The sequence below is a fragment of the Antedon bifida genome, chromosome 1, assembly GCF_963402885.1.
Source record: "Antedon bifida chromosome 1, ecAntBifi1.1, whole genome shotgun sequence".
NCBI lineage: Eukaryota > Metazoa > Echinodermata > Crinoidea > Comatulida > Antedonidae > Antedon > Antedon bifida.
The window spans coordinates 30,740,052-30,749,908 of record NC_136226.1 but is presented as its reverse complement, the minus strand read 5'-3'; the positions used below and the strand labels follow the sequence as shown (position 1 = coordinate 30,749,908).

Here is a 9,857-nt window from a genome sequence, read left to right as displayed (position 1 = left end):
CTGCGTTGCGTTCTAGTTTAGTGGGAACCACGCTTAACTATTGTGGATACGTCGCTGCGTTGCGTTCTAGTTTAGTGGGAACCACGCTTAACTATTGTGGATACGTCGCTGCGTTGCGTTCTAGTTTAGTGGGAACCACGCTTAACTATTGTGGAAGAAACGATTGCAGCAATGACTGCAAACAAACATTTTAAGCATGGTATTGTGTTCAAGCCTGTAATAGGACCTCATATGATACTCAATAAATTAAAATGGGTACATCTGTAAAATTGACAAAATAATACAATTAAATGCTTATACATTTTTACAAAAGAACATTTCCCATGAAACTGCCTATATAACTTTTGCTAATTTTAAAATCTGTTTTCTTTTTATCAATTTACATATACTACAAAAACTGATTAATACAAATAATGTGCATCGAAAATAATAAAAATAAACAAAATATTTAAACATGATTTTTAATAATTGTTAATGATTTCAGAAATAAATTAGCATTTTAATTATTGACTTATGAAATTATGAATTACAACATTATGCAGAGGTTGTGTGTATAACATATTGTTTGATTAATCCATCATAAATCAACCAAAATTAATTTTGAATCTATAATACTGGTTGACAAAGAGCAGCATATGTGATGGTCTTCATCAATACTAAACATATTGATAAAAACAACTAAATGCAAACAAATTAATACATATCTATATATAAAATTTAAATTAGAATTTAAAAACTAAAAATAATAATTATTCTATTTCTTGGCAAAAAAAGAAATTCTTGATAAAAATCATCCCACTGATTAATTCGGTTACATAATGAGTAAAATATCAACACAGGCACGATTTAAAAAAAATGGAAATTGCATCTCATATACACAGGTATTAAAAAATTATTGTATACTTAAAATCAATGTATTCATAATTATTACAATACATAAAAAGCTATTGTCAATTTAGCTGTATAAAAAAATAATATACGTAACCATACAATAACTATTAATTTGTTTTACAAGTTAAAAATTATACAAAATTTACAAAAATTGCATCAAAATGCTAGTGGATACCTAAATCAATAGGAAAATAGGTGTACATATTTTTAAATAGACAAATAAGCAGATATAGGGTACATATCTATAAACCTGGATGGCTTAGGCCCACCACAGAATCAGCCTTTACTCTCACTTAATATGGTGAACCTTGTTATCTGTAAGATGTATGTAAAACACTCAATCATAATCAAAATGGTAATTCTAATTTACATATGACGCGGTAATGAACCATCAAGGTTTTAGGATCAAATTAACAAAAAGAAGATTAAATAAATTGTTTAGCCTAATAAATTCCATAATAATGATTGTGTTTAATAGTTTCTTCCAAGAAGCCATATTTGTGTGTATTGTGTTACTACATATTTTAATTAACTCCAATTATGTGTTACATGACATGATTACATAAACATGTTTGTTACATGAAATGATTACATACATGTTTGTTACATGAAATGATTACATACATGTATGTTACATGACATGATTACATAAACATGTTTGTTACATGAAATGATTACATACATGTATGTTACATGACATGATTACATACATGTATGTTACATGACATGATTACATAAACATGTTTGTTACATGACATGATTACATACATGTATGTTGCATGACATGATTACATACATGTATGTTGCATGACATGATTACATACATGTATGTTACATGACATGATTACATACATGTATGTTACATGACAGGATTACATACATGTATGTTGCATGACATGATTACATACATGTATGTTACATGACATGATTACATACATGTATGTTGCATGACATGATTACATACATGTATGTTACATGACATGATTACATACATGTATGTTACATGACATGATTACATACATGTATGTTACATGACATGATTACATATACATGTATGTTACATGACATGATTACATATACATGTATGTTACATGACATGATTACATACATGTATGTTACATGACATGATCACATATACATGTATGCTACATGACATGATTACATACACATGTATGTTACATGACATGATTACATACACATGTATGTTACATGGATGCATACATTATTAAGGGTGTATGTGCAATGCAGTCAAGTCAAGTAAACTACAGTTCATGCACAAATACAATGCTGTGAGTCATCAAATAGCCAGACAGATCAGAAGCCAGACACCTAATATTACTATACTATTATCAAGTTTACTATTTATAAAGATATGTGTATTTCGACACACAATTATTAAAATTTCAATTAGTATTCTCAAAATTTGTAACATTTCTCATTTTTACAGATAATTTTTACAATGTCATCAACACTAGCACAGAACTCATTCATAATGCAATATACTATCCACGCACACGCACATAAACCTACAACATACATATATTATCAGTATAATTATTATAGACATAAAACCCCAGCATTTTTGCATTTAATATGTTACCAGTATACATAGCAGTTCCCTTTCCTAAGACATATTTGCTGCCACCACAGTATGTACAAAAACGTCACACTGAGCATGATCAGTTGTTATTCCTAATATGGTAATACCAATTACCCAGGATTCAACACTCTTGCATTGTTTTTAAATATGTATTTGAATTATCCAGTATGGCGACATACATCTTAACTAATCCCACAATTATTATACTATGCCCACTATTAATTGTTTATACATTTATATTATATATATTATTATTATTATTATATATTGTCATTATTCGTTACATTATGAACAGTTTATTTCTATTACAATTCTTAAGGAAACAACTAGATATGTAAAGCTCAAAATCCCCATAATGACAATCACTTAGGATGATAAAAGCACAAATTGCAAAAGTGCATCGATTAAAAATGTATCGCACATCACTCCTAAGCACCAACCTCTTGGTCCACCATTGATGGAAACCAAACACTTTATATAGTAAAATTCAAGAGAACAGAAGATTAAAAAATCATCTTTTGTTGAAGATGAATTAATTTGGAGTATTCTGTACACATAAAAGTCTGATGGCTGTTCCTAAATTGACATTAGTCCACAGTTAGTTCATTTGCATGCAGGTGGCCATCATATAGATTACACCTTTCAAAGATGTTTCAACACTTCATTTGCATGCAGGTGGCCATCATATAGATGACAATTTTCCAAGATGATTCAACACTTCATTTGCATACAGGTGGCCACCATATAGATGACAACTTTCCATGATGTTTCAACATTCCATTTGCATGCAGGTGGCCATCATATAGATGACAACTTTCCAAGATGTTTTAACAATTCATTTGCATACAGGTGGGCATCATACAGAATATAACCTTTTGAGATGTTTCAACACTTCATTTGCATACATGTGGGCATCATATAGGAGTCAACCATTCAAGATGTATAAATTCACTTTCACTATTCTTTAACAGATATCAGCTTTTAAGATTCTTTCTAAACACGAACATGAAATTCATCAATGATTATTACATATTGTAGGCTACGTAGATTGGATCTAACTGATCTGCTAAAAATCCATCTCGTAAATGCATGCGTTGTTTCTCTCCACGGGAATTAATGGGTACTACACCGGGATCTACAAGTACGACCACACCAACGATGAGGTAGTGGTCCTCTAGTACCGCATTTGTGATGAGGGGAACAAGGTCTAGAGCCTCCTTCTCATCACCATCGAGTTCCACAACTACTACTAGGAGGTTTGTCCAAGTAAACACAGCACTAAATAAAAACAAAAGAAAGAATTATTAGCATAAAGATGAGCTTACTATTACTGTTATAGAAGTAAGGAAAGAAGTAATATACTCTAATATACTCTAATATACTTTGGCCTCCTTCTGAACTGTTTTTGAAGGTTTTATTTTCATACAGTAGAACCCTTATTAAGGTGACACCTTCAGAAACAAACAAAGTGTAATAGGGGTGGTGTCCCCTGAATAGGCATTGGTTTAGTGTTAAAACATAGATTGCCTTTTGTTCTTTTCACAGGAAAGTGTCCCCTTACCTGAATAGAGGTGTCTCAAAAGAGGGGTTCCACTGTATTTAAGTTTTGTTTATCTTATGCGAAATTGTTTAGGTGCACATAACAATTAAAACAACAAACAATATACTGACCTCTCACAAATATGTCTGTGACATCGTAACACTGTATTTTCAATATCTATCGGGTGATACCGCATACCACGCATAGATAGTGCTTCGTCTAGGGAACCAACCACAAATAAAGCATCATGCCGATCTGAAAGGAAAACAACCATGCATTGCTTGTATAATTGTATAGCAAAGATTTTACACTAATAATCTATTCAAGTATGTATACATCAAAATTAAACTATTGTGATATTAAGACTAACTTGGTAATTGTAGGAGATTGAGAAAGTAGAGTAAGAACAAGATAAACAACATAGTTATCTATTTGAGAATCATTGAGAAAACAAAGGATTTGATAATCATTGAGAAAACAAAGGATTCAAAACTGTCCAACATACCTCCATCCGCTTGTGTCAGGTCGGTTCTTTTAATAAAGCCAAGATAGCCAGTTCTAGCATAAACAGTATTCGTATCACCGGTGGTCAGCCTAGAATTAAAATGGTCTGCGTAGGCAGAATCATCGCCATATATGGTATAATAACCCGCTGCATTATGCGGACTGTTTACCCAAACCTGAAGAAAAAAAACCATTTTATTGTATTTTATTATTTATTTGAAAAGATCATTACCACAAAAGTGATCCTCATCACTGTAAATACAGATTTTTAAAACAATTTTAGAAAATCTAAATAAATGAGAATGAGGACAGGGTAAAAACTAGGCCCTACTTACCTCTCCCAAATGAGAATCAGCACATTGTCCCTTTGTTTCAGGATGTGCAATTACTACCTTCACACCTGGAAGAATCTGAAAAGAAAAAATGTCATTTTAAAAGTAACTTCAAAATTACAGATTGGAATAAGAACTTTGATAAATACATTTAATTATATATATGATATAAAAGTAACTCTGCAAAAGGTGAGCCAAACCCATTATATCTATAATTCAGTAATAAAGAAATAAGACCCTTTGTTTTATAATTATATACTGTACTATATTTTTGATACATTTTCGTATCCTAAATTAACTATGGTAAAAATTACCTTGCCAGATTCCATCATACACAGCCCATGTGGACTGCCTTTTTCCACCAATGTAACTCGATCGTTTCGCAGAGCCCGAACATCAACGTATACATTGCTAGGGTCAGGACTGGAGGCTCCCTGTAAACATAATATCAAAATCAAATAATTATATGCAACCTTTTATCTAAAATTAATTAAAATTGAAGAAACATCTGACTGATAAGTACAAATGAATCATTGGAATAAATTGCTGTTATAACGGAGATGTGTCTTTGCAATTTGTTTTATGTGAAATGCATTATTTTCTTCCATTTCAATGACTGGGTGTACTATTCAACTCATTATTTGTATACTATTTTAAATTTGAACATTTTCCTTACCTGCATTCCTATAGCAACATTGACACGACATCCAAAAGCAGTGCTGACTGATCTTGTGGCTAGGCCAACCGTTCTGAACAGTGTACAGAAGTGAGTAGTTAGAGCAACTCTAGGCCTCTCCTCAGCTACTACAACAAGGGACCGTACAGCAGATAGTGATACTCCACGAGACTAACAAACAAGATATCATTTATGGTTATTTATTCAGATAAATTAATATTATATTCAATACTGAATATATAAAAAAGATTGTATGAAACCAAAGTAATTTCACAGTTTAAGTAAGTTTCTATTCCTTTTTTGTAACCGATATAGTCTGAAACAAAATACTGAATTATTTACTTACCTTTAGTCCATTGACAGATGTTCCTAATCCCTTGGTACATAGTTCCATCACAGAATATGAACAGAATGTGTCACGAACTAGAAAAAAGCAATTTTAATCAATAACACAAAAATGTCAAACAGGATCCAACAACCAGAAAGTTATGAGAGCACAACATTTTTCTTAGAATGTATTAAGTAACCTTTCTAAAACAGATCCTGTTCCTACAACCTAATCTTAAAAGAAAATTACCTTTGTATTGACTAAGAGTGCTAAGCCATAATGCAGGGTTAGCCTCCACTTCAGAAGGTGGAATCAAAATGGATTGGTGACCAGAATAAACACTGTGAAAACAAGTAAAGCAATGTTTTAATGTTAATACTCAAAATCAATTATGAATTGGTGCAACTGACAGTGTTAGTTCATGTAATCAACTGATTCATACTAAATGCGCTAGAAACTGGAGGTATGGCAAGGGTTAAATTTGTCTGCAAAAAATATATATAGACATACAAAAGACACAGCTAATTTATTTAGAATATAACTAACATGTCATTTGTCTTTAAAATAAAGTGGAGCTGTAGCTTGGTGGTTGGAATGTGTTTGTCTTCCAATCCCAAGGTCCAGGGTTCAATCCTGACCTAGTGCCAGGGTTGTAACTCAAAACTCTTTCAACTTTATAAGCATGATAAATTATAAAATAGTTTATCCATCCTGTAATTGGTAAGTTATTGGCTGTTGGATGCGTATGAAATTAAAAAAAAAATAACAAAAAAGTATATATTACCTTGTTAAACTCCATAATACAAATCCTAAGCCAGAGTATGGGTCCAGACATAGGCAGATAACCCTTGATGGGTACAGCTCACACGCTAGCTTTTGTGACCGACATAGTGCACTAGCACCCGAATGCGATATCTACAAATAAGCAAAACAACCTCATTTAAATATGGGAGATACATAATATGTTTTAAAATATAAATCGAAGAGCTGTATAGGCAGGGTAGATAGAAACAATCAAACAATTTAAAACTGCCTCAAAATAAATTTATTAACATGACATGTTTCGGGCATAGCTTATCATCAGGTGAAGAGAATTGTAACAAATGATAACATATATCAGTCACAAAATTACATAGTAAACAAATCAGCCAATCAAAGATAGTTGTTTAATTAGTACAATTGTGTTGTTAAAAACAGTTTTTCTCTGAAAATAACGAACCTTTACACCAGCTAACATGCCGGTGGTAGACACACTGAAATCCAAGAAGCACATCATTTCTGGGGTAGGAGCTCGGTAATAACTCGTCAGCTTTTTCTTTGGCAGGTCATCAGTGTCCAGTATTGTTGGCCAAGATTTAGTATCAACTGTTCCTGTTGCCTCCTGAGATACAAAACAAAAAAACACATCAAAGTGTGTTATTTGATGAGGGCGTGTGGCGCAGTGTGTTGGACGTTGGATTACTGATCGCGAGATCATGGTTCGAATCTAACTCTCACCGCATTGCTTGTAAGGCAAGACACTTTACTTACATTTGTCTCTCCCCACCCAGGTGTATAAAATAGATACCGGTTAGATCAAGAAACAACTTTGTGCTGATTACTACAGTAGCTGCATTATTATGGGAGTATGTCTCCATAAGTGTCCAAAAAATGACCGGTTTTATTAGCGTTAAAATGGGATGGAGACTTAATTGGTTATTTGTCCACAATCTCCGAAAAGTGGACATATTACTTCCATATTAGACGACATTTTATCATAAAAAAAAGAAAAATGTTTTACCTTTGACTTTAGTAACTTGATGACCTGTAGTGTGGTCAAGATTGCTCTTGACTTACTGACCTCTACAATCATTCTGACCGTGGGTAGAGTTGTTTGGATGTTTTGAGGGTGGGGAGGACGGACTGTTACTGGTACAACACCTATCAAAAGAATAAAATAAGCATTGTCATATTGTATATTTTGTTGTATGGCTGTACTATCTGAAGTAAGGAGGAATGAATGGTATAGAGAAGAATAAAAAAAAGATGATTCTAGTGGAGAATAACAACTTCGATAACTCCAGAGGGCGCCATATTTAAAAGGTCAATCGGGACAAAAAACTCTATCTAGGCTAGCTAGGAACTTTTTGTCCCGATTGACCTTTTAAATATGGCGCCCTCTAAAGTTATCAAAGTCGCTAATAAATAATGATTATTGTACTTACCAACATACAAACAGCCATAGAAGGCAGCTACCAGATCCAAGCCTGGTGGAAAGATTAGCGACACATGATCACCAGTATTGATCTTTCCTTTATCTTGTAATAACACTGCTATCCTCTCTGCCTTCTTGTGGAGCTGACTACAGGTCAAAGTTCCTGCTACACTACCCTGCAAGGTCAAAGGTCAGTTATTAGTCAAAATGACCTTGTTGAAGAAAGAATGCTCAATAATGTCATTGGTGAAAAAATTATGTACGTGCTTTCGATTTGACCCGACCCGACGACCTTAGAACAAGCTAGGTCATGTCAATTGGATGTACTTCCTCGTTCTGTTCCATGACAGTTTTAGTAGTTTCTAGGTCCAGACAACAACTGATAAAATATCAATACGTGGGTCGTCACAATCGAAAGCACCTTATTGTATTAAGCTCTGTCTACACATCAAACTAGTTTGACAAAAAAAGTGTGGTGTACTCAAATATGGGAGTGATATGCCCAAATATTCTAGTGATATGACATCATCATGTCCATATTTGGGTACATCTTTTTTGTCTGTGTTTGATTGTGTAGACATGACTTTATGATTATCAAATATTCATTTATTCATTACAGTGTACTTTCTTTTGTTCCATGCATTATTTATTATGAATTTTCTTTATTCGCACATCAAATTATTAATTTAATATTTTGCACTATAATAAACCTATATAAGCTTTAGCTTCACCTGTTGTATTCCAAGTAAAGCATTAAAAAAGTGTGATATGCCCAAATATGGTAGTGATATGCCCAAATATGGTAGTGATATGCCCAAATATGGTAGTGATATGCCCAAATATGGTAGTGATATGCCCAAATATGGTAGTGATATGCCCAAATATTCTAGTGATATGACACCATCATGTCCATATTTGGGTACATCACATCTTTTTTGTCACATAAAGTTTGATATTGTAGACAGAGCTTTAGCTTGACCTGTTGTATTCCAAGTAAAGCATTAAGTTATTCTAATCTAATCTGCACATAATCTATATTTCAGCATTTCAGTATTTTGTTCTTACTTTACTGTTCATGAGTGTATAAAGAACATGATCAGGAGTCGACTGAGCTCTCCACTTTAAGACTTCAGACAGGAACTGGTACTTCCTTCCCGTTTCTGTTTCCTCATCAACGCTGCCAATATCCCGACCAGCTGCCCCAGCAATTCTTGTTCCCGCTACCAGATTCCCCATCATGACGGATGCCGGCCCAACGTCAGACGGTTTGATTCTCGGTTTCGGTAGGTTGGTTACGCACGTGTGCGGACACATGAGCACATTAGTAGGATGAAGCAAACCATCTAGGAACTTTTGTTTGGTGTCTGAAAGGTGTATACCTCCTAGTGGGGTCTGTGGGGAAAATATTAAAGTTACTACCTAAGCAAAACACATATATACCTGTGGCCGTATTCACTTAACTCAATAAATATTTAAGTATTTCCCTTAAATTGTATTCACATAGATTTTTAAAATTGTATTATTATTTTTTAATAGTATTCCCACAGGCCTTTTACTATATTGGTGAACATGAGAAGCCATTGGATATACTCTAAATAAAATTAAAATTTATTTTAAATTGAATTACCTTTGGCAAAGTATTAGGTGGTACTAATGCAAGGCAGTACACCCCAACTTGATGTATACTGTCGATAGCCTGGAGAACACGACTCATCCACTGGAAGCACTGGTTAAAAAAATGGAGACAAATTAAGATTGACACAACACTAACATAACAATATTAATAATTACA

The 9,857-nt window shown here is 33.3% G+C and overlaps 1 protein-coding gene across 5 annotated transcripts in view; it reads right to left on the bottom strand.

Moving 5' to 3' along the window:
• Window positions 1–202: 202 nt before the first annotated feature.
• The window catches only part of LOC144849250 (disco-interacting protein 2 homolog C-like), a 52,598-nt gene continuing 42,943 nt past the window's right edge, over window positions 203–9,857 (bottom strand). For all 5 annotated transcript variants that reach the window (XM_078706327.1, XM_078706336.1, XM_078706343.1 and 2 more), the window contains 14 exons: window positions 9,693–9,791; window positions 9,131–9,457; window positions 8,076–8,241; window positions 7,652–7,791; window positions 7,091–7,252; window positions 6,656–6,786; window positions 6,121–6,212; window positions 5,890–5,966; window positions 5,544–5,714; window positions 5,182–5,301; window positions 4,871–4,945; window positions 4,537–4,711; window positions 4,163–4,286; window positions 203–3,769 (listed from right to left, as the gene is read on the bottom strand). In XM_078706327.1, the coding sequence (XP_078562453.1) occupies window positions 3,517–3,769; window positions 4,163–4,286; window positions 4,537–4,711; window positions 4,871–4,945; window positions 5,182–5,301; window positions 5,544–5,714; window positions 5,890–5,966; window positions 6,121–6,212; window positions 6,656–6,786; window positions 7,091–7,252; window positions 7,652–7,791; window positions 8,076–8,241; window positions 9,131–9,457; window positions 9,693–9,791 (2,112 nt within the window). In that variant the 3' untranslated portion in view covers window positions 203–3,516. The remainder of the gene's footprint in view (window positions 3,770–4,162; window positions 4,287–4,536; window positions 4,712–4,870; window positions 4,946–5,181; window positions 5,302–5,543; window positions 5,715–5,889; window positions 5,967–6,120; window positions 6,213–6,655; window positions 6,787–7,090; window positions 7,253–7,651; window positions 7,792–8,075; window positions 8,242–9,130; window positions 9,458–9,692; window positions 9,792–9,857) is intronic.